Here is a 14,761-nt window from a genome sequence, read left to right on the forward strand (position 1 = left end):
TTCAACAGAACACCGGGTGATGAGCCTCAGTGGAGTACTGGCCGATATGCATCATGCAAGGAATGCTGTGCATCAGATAAGCAGTGTACTGTGAATCAGGGGATTGTTGGGTGATAGAGAAATGAGGGACATAAGGTTCATGCATTATTGTTGAGGTTACCAGGTGACTACATGTCAGCAAACATACCTTGGTTCAGACCTGGTCTTTAACTGAACAACATGATGCATTCAGGGAGTTGCAGTTTAGGTTCATTTCAATTGAACCACTTGGATTACCAAACCTGAAAACAATTATATGGAGTTGAGTATCCTTAACTATCAGGCAACAGGGTACGGTAAACACTACATATACTGCACACAGGGGTACACTTACAGACATGGAGAACTAACAAAGGTATTCCCGCACAATGCTCCTGAATTTTAAGTCTATATTTGTAATGGTAAAAACAACTACAGGTCACACTAATTTGTAATTTATATATTATTGACGATCAATTACTTAATATCATTACATGTAAACACCTAAAATCAAATTTGGCAATGTATCGTATTAAAACTCGTAAAAAAAGAATAAAAGTGGACTTTAAGCGCTGAAGCAAGATGGATATAGTGCTTTACTGTTCCTTCCAACGTTGCCGTTTGGACCTAAGGCATGCTGGCTGATGTTGGTGATTTCATGTTTTTGGCAGGGCAGCCCGAATCGCGGAGGTAAGTTTCCCAAAATGGCCTGGGGTTGCGTTATATTGGAGGAGAAGCACAGATCAGAGACTTCGCTGCAGTGTCTAAGGCCATAGGTCCGGCAAAGCGGGGTTAGCAAGTGGCAACAATCACTTGCCATCTTTGGCAGCAGCACAGCAGATGAAACCAGGATAAAGGTTTATAACTGCATAGGCAACAAGCGGCTGAATCGTCCTGCCGAGCCCAGGATGGATTGAAGTTCGCGATGGGCAGTGCAAGAAGTCTCATGTAGGTGATTTTCTTTCATGCCTGGGCTGTCAATGCTTGCTCGAAGTACGGCTGAGCTTTCCCCAGGATATAGGTGGTATCCAGTATGGAGAAGTTGGATCTGTGAAGTAGACTTTCCATGTTTCTTTCAAATGAGAGTTTCTTGACCTTAAGTTCACTGTTTTTTTCCAAGCTCTTACCGGGATGTCCCGATTATGCAGATTGCAGACTTCAATTTGGAGAAGGCTTGTGGCCACTGCCAGCTTTGACTGCCATGGAGAGCCTACCTCTTCAAAGGTAGTTTTAATTTGTGCTTTGAGTGAGGGCGCTGGGGCTCGCAGGGTGCTGATGTAATATTTTATTAGGTCGTCTGAGCATATAAGATCTGGGCAAGCGAGTCCCAGCTCCAACCTCACACTGGCTCTCCTGGCCTGCCGGGGAAGAGTGAGAATTTGTTTATAAGCAGAGATTTGAAAATTTGTGAGGTACTTATCCAGTGCTCTGGGGAAAACTAGGTGACAGTAGTTGAGAGAAGAGAACTAGTTTGGCTCTCAGGACTTTTAATATGGGTACCGTGGTTGGATTGTGTAGCTGTTGGCTTAGTCGTTTCAGACTGTGGATGATCCCGGCTCCATTACTTCTGAGATGTTTTAAATGGGCCCATGATTTGGCCCCATCAGAGAGCCAGACTCCTAGATAACTAGAACTTGTGCATGATTTTATTTGGAAGTTGGCGAATTGCCATTGAGCTGTTTTCGTCAGTGGATATTTCCCAAAGATGACTATCTCAGTCTTCCCCTGGTTCACCAAAAAGTTGTTGTTATGGTTGTACCTATAGAGTGCATTGAGGGCTCTCTGTAAGTCAATTCAGGAGTGACCAATTATTACAATGTTATCTGTGTACTGGAGGATTTGGAACCACACTTTCCCCATCCTCTGTGTTATTAGGCCAACACCTTCCAAACTTTTGCCCAGATCTGCCATGTAGAGGTTGAAAAGAAGAGGGGCAAGAACATAGCCTTGTTTGAGGCCGTAGTTAGTTGGCAATTTTCCTGCTGCAGTTGTTTGGCTGGTTTTTAATTCCGGCCCACGTCCCCTGGTATAATGCAGTTATAGCCTTGAGTAGCTGTTGGGGGATTCCCCAGGTGAGTAGTTTCTCCCACAGTTTCCCTCGGTCCACCCGGTCGAATGCTGCGCTGTAGTCTACAAAACATCAAAATAAAGGTGGAAGCTTCGGCTGTGTGGCTCAGCTTGACAGATGACCCCGTGCTAGAATGTTATCCGTAGTTGAGCTTTTGGGCTTGAAACTGGATTGGAAAAAGGGGAGAACGTTGTGGTCTGTTGCCAAGGCTTCCAGTTTTTCAATTAATACTCAGGCATATACTTTTGCAATGAGCCGGTAATTTTACAGTTTCATTCATTTCCCTTTTTTATGAATTGGGAAGAGTGTTGATCCTCTTCACGATAGTGGAATTATTGAGGCGGCATAAGCGTAATTGAAGAGTGGTGTAAGCTGTCCTGACCAATAAGCTTGTGATGATTTGAACACTGCAGCTGGGACCCCGTTGGGTCCTGGAGCTTGGTTGTTCCTTATTTTTTGATTGTGTCTGTTACTGTAGCCTCTGAGAAACTAGTTATTTGGGGGACCATGCTGAGTGCAGAGGGTGATTGGTGGGGGGAGTGTATGATGTGCTCTGGTGGTTAGAGTACAGCTGCTTGAAGTAATTTACCCACTTTTGGTCCACCACGCCATTCTCCTTTGTCTGGCCGGTGTTGCTTAGTTGGTTGATGTGCTTCCAAAGTTGAATATCTCTTCTTCTTTGAGGAGGGTGAAGATTTTCAGCCATTCTTCTTCAATCACATTTGTTCTTAGCTGCCAGACTTCCTTTCTGTGGACCGCTAGGAGAGCGGGGATTATTTGACTTTGGGGGATTTTGTTTTCTCTTCTTCTTGCCTTCAGGGTCTTTAAAAGACTGTTTGGCTGTGTATAGCTCTTTTGGTTTGATGTGTAAGGGGAATGGACAGGTCACAGCATGCAACACTGTGTGACTATAAAGTCAGAACTGAATCAGTGTCACACATTTCATGGGCCACTTAGCAAATTTGCATATGAATTGTAGATTGGAATAAACATATTTCTTCTCGATGGTATTAAAAATGTGACATATATTTCGTCCAATGCTTCTTAGTGATCTCAGATTTTCCAGTGTCCACGTTTTAAAAGTATCACTAAATGTATCCTAAGTAACAAGTTCCCTTATTAGCATTTACCCTACACCTCTCAAAACCTTTCGTACAGGTGGTTTTTCTAATGAATTCAACACAAAGTATACTATTAAATAAACAATTGCATTGGTATGTGATGGCACAAGACTTGCTGTTCCTTGATCAGGCATGCAGTGCCAGACAAAAATGATTTCTGTGCAGATTGCATTTCTAACAATGCATTAATGAAAACACTGGACGCCAAAGAACTGATATTATGTAGAGCCTAAGCGCTATTCCTGAAGTATGATGCTGCAAATTCAACAAATAGCAAATCCAGCAATTCTACTTGTTTCATGTCAAGACTTTTGACTTTGTAAAAAGAATGGTGGCAACAGCATTTATTAGGCCAAACCTGACAATACAGCATGAACATACCCCTAAAAAAAACTCAAGCACTGATCAGTGCTGGCTTACAAAATTTGTAGATTTATGGCTAATTTTAACTGATTAAAAAGTCGCCGAAGGAAAATTTTGTGAGTAAAGCAGCCTACTTATTTATCCTGGTTATTAAATTGTGCTAGCCTTATGCTGCCCAAAAACTGCTGTTACCGAATTTCCTACTAATTCAGACACTCAGTGAGTATGGTGGTAGGTGGGCTGATAATTATTGCATATTATAATTAGAAAGGAAAATTCAGCCACCTAAGTCAATATTATGGCAGGGCAGTGTGATATTGTACGGAAGAGGAGATTTACAATGAGCCCTTTAAATATATCTTCTAAATTGGGTTTTGCATTTCAGAGAATCACAATCTGCATGATCTTCTACAAGTGAAGTCTGCGTCAAGGGAAACAAAAAAAAAGCAACAATTTTCAGTTTTTATGTATCTTATCACTTTATGGACTAGTATAGAGGGGGATAGGAAGAAAGAATGCCTTCTTTGGCAACACTCTAAGATCAAACTACCAAATCTAAAAAACTTAATTCGGAAATTTAACTCAGGAAATAAGGTCTTAATAATGATTATGTATGATGCCAATTCATATATCAATGAAGACAACTGAGAATGTGGAGATACATTTTCAAACAGAGAAATGTTAACTCACAAAATCATATTACTTAAAAGCATGCATTACAAACTGTACATACCATAATGGATTCTTTCCATTTCTCATGAATAACTTTTGCCAGATCTAGATCGATATGCACCAGACAATCCTCAACAGTTAATGACCCTTTGAAGAGAGAAAAATATAATTGCTTTTTAAAATGTGAAAATAAAAGAATCGAAGAAATAACTTGACATTGGATATATAAACTGTCATATTACCAAAGCAGCAATAATTTCCTAAAGCAGCATGAAAGGACAGAAACATGCAAACTAATATATCAGAAAGAGTACTCAAGGTATATAGCCATAACATGGCACCACTACTGGTTGCTTCTTATAGGCAGATGTACACCTGGCCTGCATTTATAATAGCACCAGAAGAGAAACAGAATGTTTCTATTGGCACACATAGGTCTTAAAACCACCACCACATCTGCACTTGCAAAGAAAATACGTATATACCAATGTAGAACATTGAAAAATATAGATTAATCAGGGCAGATTTAAATGTTCATAATGCAGGGCTAGAGGTACGAAGTCTTTTTGCAATCACAAGGGTTTGATTAGCAGAATCAGGCAGTTTGCGATAGCAGTAATGCCAAATTGCAAATCGGTAACACGATATCAAATATCAATTTAGGTTTGCAACTACATACCATATCAGAATTTTGAAGGGAGGGCGTCCCTTTCAAATACAGAAATGGAATGGTATGTATTGTTTAGCAATCAAAATTCGGTTGCAAAACATTAAGGGTTTACAGTCTAATGAAAGGTAGTGGCAAATCATTTGAAAAAAGGAAGGGGTCACTTGGGGATCCCTTCCTCTTAGTGAATGTTGAAAAAAATATTTTAAGAGTAGGCAGTGGTCACCAGGACCACTGCCTAGTCTTAAAAAAATGAGAATTAAACAGATTAATTTTTTTAAAGCATCCTGTTTTCCTTTACGTAAAACAGACTACATTAAAAAAAAATAGCTTTATTTGAAAGCAATCACAGTCATGGTGGTCTGCTGACCTCAGCACACCACAATCCCTGTGATGGCAGCGATTAACAGTGGGTCGGAATTTGCGACCTACCTCTTTAATATTCATGAAGTAGGTCGAATTGAGACCCATTGTGAATCAGGTTTTTTGTGAATCTGCCTAATTAGTAAAAAGGTTGGTTCACAAAAAAAGAATGGATTAGGTAAAAGTTGGTACGGCTCCATTCTTTGTACATCTGGTCCTGAGAGCTTAGTTAAAACAGACCGTCAGTAAGAAGGACTATGTGGTCCCTCAAGAAAGGTGTAAGCAATGTAGGACATTTAAAAAAAGATTTTAGAAAATCAAAAGGTTGCCAGTAGACAAGCTGCTTGACAAATTGAGTAAATTTGATAGGTCCGTAGAATTTCTACTCTTTTTTTAAGAATTAGTAGCACAAGATTAGGCAATCAATAGGTTTTTATTTCAAATCAACCTCCGTTTCAACCAAACTAAATTGGTTAGGTCATCATCAGGACACACAATATAATTAACAGGGCATCCAACAGAAACACTCGAGGTCAAAACAACTTGTTCAGGGATATGGGCGTATCAGGTTAAGCCAAAGAGAAGAAGCAATCGTATCAAAGGTAATAAAATTAATCCAAGGTCCGGCCATAGGTATGCTAGGAGGGGGTGTAAACAAATCAGGTCCCTCATATAGAAACCGGTAGGAGTTTAATAACCGGCCCAAGGGAAATACAAAATAATTTAGGTCTGCCCAGCAGTCCGGGTCTGCATCCGTCTCAATCGCCGTGTATGCCAACAATAAAAAAACCTGCCTGAAGAAGGCTTATGCAGGATCCCATTTTGCCATTTGTTCAGGGGTATATGGTGCTTATGTGGCACAGTCTTTACAGTCCGACATCAAATCTATGTTCTCTACGATCAAGGATGGTGGGCAGTGTCCTGAGTTGTTGGAGTCCATGGAACTTCAGGCTGAGTTTCTTTCTGACATTGCGTTTGACTCTGTTAGAGTGTCAGCTTTATCCTGTGGTGCTTCCATTGCGGCCAGACCTAATTTGCTGCTAAAGGGTTGAAACGCGGATGCTGTTTAGTGTTCCATGGATATGAGGCTGCCGTTTACCGGTCCTCACCTTTTTGGTCAAAGCCCTGAGGAGAAGCTGCATAAGGTTTTAAAGGAGCAGAAGCATTCCTCTTCCTTTCGGAGGCAACAGCGGCACAAGGAAGCTTTCTTTTCCTCTGCAAAGTCTTTTTGTCAGCCTTCTCGCCAGCAGAGTAGTAACTTCAAGAACCAGAAGGCCCCACAGAAAGGTTTCAAGGGGAAATTTCAGAGGAAGCCTCATCCGGCTGCCAGTCCTGGGAGTCAGCGTTCCTGACTATGCTGCCTTCCAAGGTCCTGTTGGTGGACTACCCGAGGTTGGTGGGAGACTGCGGCAATTCCTGGCGGCCTGGAGACTCACGACTACAGACCATTGGGTGCTGAGTGTCCTGGAGAGGGGTTACCAGATTGAGTTCCTGTCCCCTCCCCGGAGTCTGGCATGGTTTGTACTCTGGTTCCAAAGGATGGTCCCTGTCGGAAGGCTCTGTTGGAAGGGGTTCAACTGTTGTTCCTGAAGAAGGCAATGGTTCCTGTTCCGATGTCGGAGTGGGGCAAAGGCACTTATTCGATCGTCTTTCTGGTCCTGAAGGTTACAGTGGGTTTCAGAAATGTTATCAACTTCAGGCCCCTGAACAGGTTTGCCCGGAAGATCCCCTTTAAGATGGAGAGCCTGCAACGTGAGATCCCGTTGATTCAAGATGGTTTTGTGATGTCTACCTTGGATCTTCAGGATGCGTATCTGCATGTGCCAGAAGTTTCTGAGGTTCTCCCTGCAGGGTCGTCATTGGCAGGTTTGTGTCCTCCCTTCAGCATGCGTTCCTCGCCCCGGGATCTTTACCAAGGTGGTGGCTCCCCTGCACCTATAATCAAGGTGAATGGATCACTTGTACCTGTTACCAGGGTTCATGTGGTTCTTTCCGTCATATGGTTAAAAAATCCTCATTCATGTAAAGGAGGTCAAAGGGGCGGTATATCTTGATTCTCAGCCTTATCTCAACTACGTGACAGCATCATCATAGGGTTTCTTTCATGCTTCCTCCACCCGGAGGGAACCACTGGATAATACAGTAGTGATCAGAAATCAAAAAATTGTGAATAGTGCTCGTGTAGAGTGAAAAATAGTTTAAAAAGGAGGTTCCTCATGTTACCTAGACCATATTTTATTCAGTCTTGAGCATGGGAAAAGAATAAAAACAATGTTGTGCAGGATTGGGCATACAATGAGTCCACTGCACTATTAGTCCAAGTGATCGGTCGACATGTTTCAGCCCCTTAGGTGTCCCTGGGGTCGGGGGGCTTTCGTCAGGACCTAGAAAGAGGTGTTTGATGTGAAAGAGATGGATGTTGTCCAAAACTAGAGTCAAAGTTCAAGTTACGTTCTATTGAACTACAGGTCAGGTAATACCTGCGAAATCCTAATTCAGGGCTTCGGTGGGGGACATAGGCGCAACGTTACTGCGATTCCTGCAGTGTACACGATTTGTACTGGCGCTGCCTTCCTGTTCCCTACACCTACAGTGGGTCTTGATATTTCCATACCTGGACGAATGGCTACTGCTGGCCCCGCCTGCCTTGGTGATGTCTCTTTGAGCATACGAATGCTCGAGAATCACGACTTCCTTCTGAATTTTCCGAAGTGCCGGGACTCCCAGGATGGACTTATTTGCTTCCAGACCAATGCTCTCCTGCCTCTCTTTTGTTCCCAGGTTACGGCAAAGGGAGTGTGGGGTGCGAAGGCTTATCCCTCACGCAGCCTCCTTAGTTGCTGTATGCCTTCCCTCCATTCCCCTCATTCCTGTGTTCCTGTTGAAGGTCCAGAGGGTGGGGCCGCAAGTGGTGGCTATGTTACCACTGGCCCCGGAGGTCTTGGTTCCCGCTGTTGTTGTGTCTGGTGGTGGGTCCCCTCCTTAGATCTTGCTGTGGCATCCGTCGCCTCTGAAGTCTTCCACTCCTTACCTGCTGGTCCCATTCACCTTAGCAGTCTGGAGGTTGAGCAGCTGTCGCTAGGTGAGCTGGGTTTGCATGACCGTATTATTTACGTGATGCAGGGTTCACATAGGAAGTCCACTTTGTCTTCTTATTCAGAGCAATGGTCTTTGTTCGACAGCTGGTGTTCTGTTCATGGTCTGTCCTCTACGTCTTGTCTGTCTTGTTCTGTATCTGACATTCTGCAATTCTTTTTGGACGGGTTCCATAAAGGTTTTGCTCTATCTACCCTGAAGGGCAAGTGGGGGGGCGGTCCGGGCTTTCCGGCATCCGGCTTCTTTGTCCTCTGTGGATGGTCTGTGGGTGTCCTGGCTGTTCCGGAGCTTTTCTCTCTCCTCCCCTGCTGTCCGGTGCATACCTGGGATCTTTCTCTGGTCCTGCATGCTCTTCAGTCCTCTCCTTTTGAGCCTTTGTTGACTGTGGATGTCAAGTTCTTGACATCACTTCGTCTAGGAGGTTGAGGGAACTTTCTACTTTGTACTGTTCTCCCCCTTTTTTGAGGTTTGTAGATGATGCTGTAATTTTGAGTTTGGATCCTGGTTTTCTTCCGAAAATTTGTTCTAAGTTTCATATGGAGTTGGTGTTGCCTTCTTTCTACCCTTCACCTTGTTCTCCTGAGGAACACTTGTTGCACTCTCTGGATGTGAAGCGTCCTTTGTCTGTGTATGTGGACAGGTCTGCTGCCTTTCGTGCTTCTGACAATCTGCTTGTGACTTTTGGTCTGGCAGGCTGTGGGAAGGCTCCTTCTGGACTGACCTTGGGTCGTTGGATCAAGTCTATTATTTCTTTGGCTTATCAGAATCCAGGGGACTAGGTCCACTATACTAGGGGGGTCAGGGCTTCCTGGGCCACCTTTCATGGGGCGGCTTTGGATGAAATCTGTCGTGCTGGGACTTGGGCTTCTGAGGCTACCTTTATTCGACATTACAGGTTGAATTGCGCTCTAGGTAACTGTTGAAATTTTGGGTGTGGTGCCCCCCCCCCCCCGTTCCACGCCCTTTTTTTGGCTATTAGGGGTATTTCACGTTTAGGCCCCCATACCTTTTTGTCCACATAAGGTATCCATGCCAAATTTGCTTCCTTTTCTTCCAACATCTTTAGGATTCTAAAGGTTCCCAGGCTTTGTGGATTCCCCTGGAGGGGACTGAGAAATTAGGCAAAATACAGCTACATTTTGGGGTTTGGGGGAAAAAGTGCTGCAAAAAACAGAGTTTGCTTCTTTCCATGCAAATTGTATCAACGAAGAGTTTTTGGTGCTGAAATCACCATCCTCCAAGCTTTCATGAAAAGGCAGGCGTTTGTCAGAAAACCAACATTTCCTACACAGTTTTCACATTTTACTGGGACATAGCCTATTTTTCCTATTTGTTGTGCTTTCAAACTCCTCCAGTTAGTGGTGGACTGGGTGTGAAACTAATAATGGATCCCAGAAAGCTATACATTTCTGTAAAGAAGACAAAATTCTGAAATCAGCAAGGGGTTCTTTGTGTAGATCTTTCAAGGATTTTCTATTGAATGTAACAGTTGAAATTAAAAACAAAATTGAAATTGAGTTGAAAAAATAGCCATTGTGCCTACATTCTCACCTGCAACAACTTCTATCTTTGCTAGATTTTAGAAAGCAATATACCATTTACTACCGCTGGACCCTTCTGGTTGTGGGTATATATCGGGCTTGTAGGTTCACCAAGAACCCGAGGTACCCAGAGCCAATAACTGTGTTTCACCTTGCAATGTTTTTTCATTGTGTACTGGGTATACAGCAATGCATTTGGTAAAATATAAGGAGTGAAAAATAGGTACCAAGGTAACCTATATATTTCCGAAATGGAAACAAGATATGAAGTTTAGAAGCAGTGGTTATTCGCACATCTCTGAATTTGTGGGTAGCCATACTAGCATCTGAATTAGGGGGCATTTTTCAAAATGTCTTCTTTTTTACACACCGTCTTACATTTGAAGGCAGAAGTGAATAGAAAGACAACTGGTAATAACACTTGTTCTACTATTCTGAGTTACCCTAAGCCTCCCGATAAAAACGGTACCTCACTTACTTGTGTGGGTAGACCTAGTGCACGCGACAGGAAATGGGTCAAAACGCAATATGGACACATCACATTTTCCCACTAAAAACTGACCCTTTTTTTGTGCAATGTCCTAGCTGTGGATTTTGAGCCCTAGCCCAGCCGGAACCTGGAGATACATAGCAAACCTGTAGATTGTTTTAAACTAGACACCCCGGGGAATCCAGGATGGGGTGACTTGTGTGGCTCTCACCAACTTATGCTACCCAGAATCCCTTGCAAACCTCAAATGTGTAAAAATAAAAAACATATTTTCCTCACATTTCTGTGATGGAAAGTTCTGGGAGCCACACACTTCCACCCGCTCAGCATTCCCCCAAGACTCTCGATAAAAATGGTACCTCACTTGTGTGAGTAGGCCAAGTTTGTGCGACACAAAACGGCTCAAAATGCAATGTGGACACATCACATTTTTCCAGTGAAAACTGACCCTATTTATAACAATGTGCCTAGCTGTGGATTTTGGGGCTGTGCTCAGCCGGTACCTAGGAGACCTTGCAAACCTGTACATTTTTTTTAAAGAAGACACCCAGGTGAATCCAGGATAATGTCACTTGTGTGGCTCTCACAAGGTTCCATTACCCAGAATCACTTGCAAACATCAAACTTTGTTAAAAAAAAAATATATATTTTCCTCACATTTCTGTGATGCAAAGTTCTGGAGTCTGTGGGGATCCACAAACTTCTACCCATCCAGCATTCCCTCAAGTCTCCCGATAAAAATGGTACCTCACTTGTTTGGGTAGGCCTAGTGCCCACAACAGGAAACAGCCCAAAACGAAACGCAGAGACATCACAATTTTCCACAGAAAACTGACCCATTTTTGCAATGTCCAGAGCTGAGGATTTTGGGCCTAGTTCAACCAGCACCTAAGGAAACCTAGAAAACCTAGATGGCGGGCGCTTGAGGTCGTTGTAGCGGACTTGCCAATTAGCACCGTGAAAGCGTACCCGACAGGACGGGGAGACAACTAAAAAGAGTATATTGTACATACTGGCTCAATGCTTTTCGACGCTGGGACCTTCCGCACTATTGCGGACACTCGACTGTGACTCGAAGGTTGTCCAGTGGACGCGCTGCCGCAGGAGTGCTGGGCGATATCGTTCTTACTGGCGGAGCTGATCCTCGCGTCCATCGGCTGCCGGCGCTGCCGGGAGAAGGTGACCACACGAATTGCTCCCAAGGCCGCCAAATCGGTAAAGGGGAAATCTGGTGTGCCCTTGACGGTGGGTCCAACCGGTGCTAAGGGGAGACAAGGCGGCAAGCGGACGCCGGTAACAGCGACGCCAGCACCGGAGAAGAAGGAGCTGGCTACAGAAAAGGGAAGGGGAAGGATCTCATCTGGACAACGCATACTGGGGGGCTCAGTGTTGGAAATGCTGTGCGCTCCCAGTGGAAAGCAGTCTGCAACTACAGTTACAGCTACAGCAGAGGGAGAGGTGGCAGCACTCTCCCACGGATCTGGACGAGGGAATGGCTTAGTGGCAGCTGGAGAGGCCAATCTCTATATACGCCCGGCATAAGAACTACACTCAGGGAGTCTGAGTGTAAATACTGTTTCGAAAAAGGGAGATGTACTGAAACTTATCAATTCTAAAGCAATATGTTTCAACCAACAGGGGGAATTGGGGCGTAGCATGCCACCTTTAAGCCAGGATGAGGAGAATGAGGGAGAACAGAAGATAGGTGGAGGGGAGCCATGAGGGTATACAACGGGTAATGGGCCCCCAACAATAGAGACAGTCTAGCAAGCGGACCTTAGGATCAAGATATATCGCATTTAAATACTGAGGCTGCGATAGATTCAAATGACTGTTTTTTTCCCTATCTGATGGCCCTGAAAGGTCGGCTGATGGCTCAGGATCCTCAATTGTGTCTAGTGAAAATGACAGCGACCCAGATAAGGTTGGGGATTCTCTCTTAATGACGGCTCGACGGATTGGGGGAAGAAAACTCGGCATCATCTACAAAGGGCCACTAGTCTGAAATGGGACTATTCATTAACTGATTCGATAAACACTGCCCAAAATACAGCACCGCAGGGCATTCCTGGCTCGCATCCCCAGACATTAGAAACTGTACTGCAAACAATCATGCAGCACCGGGAAGAGACACGGGTGGATGCACACAAAGCCCAGAGCGCGGCAAGAAAAGTACAGGGCGCAGTAAGGAAATTGACAAAGACCTGTAACACTATAGGCGAACGCCTTACAGAGCTTGAAACCAGAGTCAGCAATGTCGAGACACGAGGTGACTGAAAAACTTACACAATCTAAAGAACAAGAGAAACGGATCACTGATATCTATTGGAAATTGGAGGACAGCGAGAATCACCAGCGGCGTAATAATCTAAGGTTCCTGGGAATCCCCGATGGGAAGGAGGGATCGGACATTCGGACCTATGTGTTGGATCTCTTTCGGCAAGCATTCCCGGAACTTTCAGATTGGAACTGGCAACAAGAGATCCAACGAGTCCATAGGACACCTTTCAACCTGAGACATCCCTTCAGGGAAGGGGCAAAGCCAAGGGCCATCTTGTTTTTTTTGGGAACTTTATCTTGAGGCAGGCGGTGTTCGAAAGAGCGAGCCAGGCTCGAGGCTAGGAGAAGTGTAGGTTAATCTTTCTTTTTTCGTCAGACCGGACTTCTGCCACGTCACTGTTGAGAGAAGGTGGCGACTTCGCCAGCTAATAAAACCCTTTCAGGATAAGGGCACTAATGCTTTTCTGAATAATCCAGCCTCCCTGAAAGTAGTCTGGCAAGGTTCAACAACGTTTTTTTTACATTAGAAATAAAAGCCAAATAGTTCTTGGCAGGGTTGAAGTCTGAGCATCCTAATGGGTTGGGATAAATTCAGAATAGCAGAAGTTAGGAAAACGCTAGGATACATTTTCTTTTGATATCCTGGTATCCTTATCTGGAGTTGTCTGGGAGGAGGATCCCCTTCTCTATGTTTTTTCTCTTTTTCTTGTATTGTCTTTCCCTATAATTGTAACGTAGTATGTATGGCAATTCACGGTGTCGGCAATCCGCTTTACATCTTCTAACAGACCGATGTGCGGACTGGGTACTTCTCAAAGATGGGAGGGAGGGAGGGTGGGCAGACACAGGAGGGAGGGAGGGTGGGCAGACACAGGAGGGAGGGTGGTGAGGGAGGGGTCAGGGGTGGTGGGGGAGCGGGGTGGTCTGGGGGTCAAAGGGTAAGGATGTTTTCTGGTCAGTGTGGGAAAAATGGAGCGAAAAAACTCAGAGAGGCAATTAGCAAGACTTTCAAGCAATATTGTAAAGTATTAAGAATAATGACAGAAACTGGAATAAATTGCTCCCTCCAGGGTCAGAGGGGGAAAAGGTTTGTTATGGAAACTACGAAGGACCACTTATTTAGAGTAAATGGGTAAGATTAGTATTTGTTCTGTCAACATAGGAGGTTTAGGGGATAGGAACAAAGGGGATCAGGACTATGGAGATGATAAAAACTATCAACTTGGATATCGTCTGTCTCCAATAGACACAGATACCATGGGATAAGAGGGGATCAATTATGATAAAGGGGTACTCCCTAATGGCCTGTTCTTCTCAAACTTCCAACATTAAAGGGGATGGCCATTATAGCCAAGAATAAAATAGGACTAGTCAAACGGACACTGGGTGAACAGTGAAGGTAGATGGGCCATGGTAGAATTAGCATTGGGAAAAACAATAGGAACGGTTTATGGCTCAAACCAGGACGAGTCAAAGATTTTAGAAGATCTCGAATTGGAGTTGGCAACCTGGCCTACCCCTTTGATTGTGTGGGGATTTTAATATTCATTTAGGAGTTGGTAGTATGATGTCCAGTAGGTATCAAGGACGGAAGCCTAAAGTATACAGAGCTTTGGTATCACTAATTAAAAGTCACGGGTTAACGGATGTATGGGATTCTAAGCTTCCTTCCGATCCTGGATACACATATTTTTCCCTCACAGAAAATATGTTAGGTTGGATTACTTCTTCATCTCGAAGCAGATTCTCAGTGGGGCAGGAATAGAAATAGAACCGAAATTAATGTCCGATGATAATCTCTTGACCTTAGTGGTAAGAATGCAGCAAATACAAATGCAGCAATCTCAATGGACGTTCGATCGAAAGTTGTTGGTGGATCAGGAATTTGTCAGCTATTTTAAAAAGTGGATAATAGAATTCTTCAATATGAACAGATATAGCGCATTGCGCAATATGGTTTGGGATGCATTCAAGGCAGGATTAAGGGGGGAGTTTGTCAGTTTTGTCTCTAATAAAAAACAGCAACAAGAGCTGAAGAGTAAGCCTTTGCGTGCTATTCTCCGGGATTTAGAGACAGAACAT

At 44.0% G+C, this 14,761-nt stretch overlaps 1 protein-coding gene across 4 annotated transcripts in view; it reads right to left on the reverse strand.

Annotated features, from left to right (window-relative positions):
- Positions 1 to 14,761, reverse strand: part of N4BP2 (NEDD4 binding protein 2) — a 1,530,410-nt gene that overhangs the window by 732,763 nt on the left and 782,886 nt on the right. For all 4 annotated transcript variants that reach the window (XM_085642232.1, XM_085642233.1, XM_085642234.1 and 1 more), the window contains one exon: positions 4,304 to 4,389. In XM_085642232.1, coding sequence (XP_085498358.1) covers positions 4,304 to 4,389 — 86 coding nt within the window. The remainder of the gene's footprint in view (positions 1 to 4,303; positions 4,390 to 14,761) is intronic.

Source organism: Triturus cristatus, chromosome 2_2, assembly GCF_964204655.1.
Source record: "Triturus cristatus chromosome 2_2, aTriCri1.1, whole genome shotgun sequence".
In the NCBI taxonomy this organism is placed as follows: domain Eukaryota; kingdom Metazoa; phylum Chordata; class Amphibia; order Caudata; family Salamandridae; genus Triturus; species Triturus cristatus.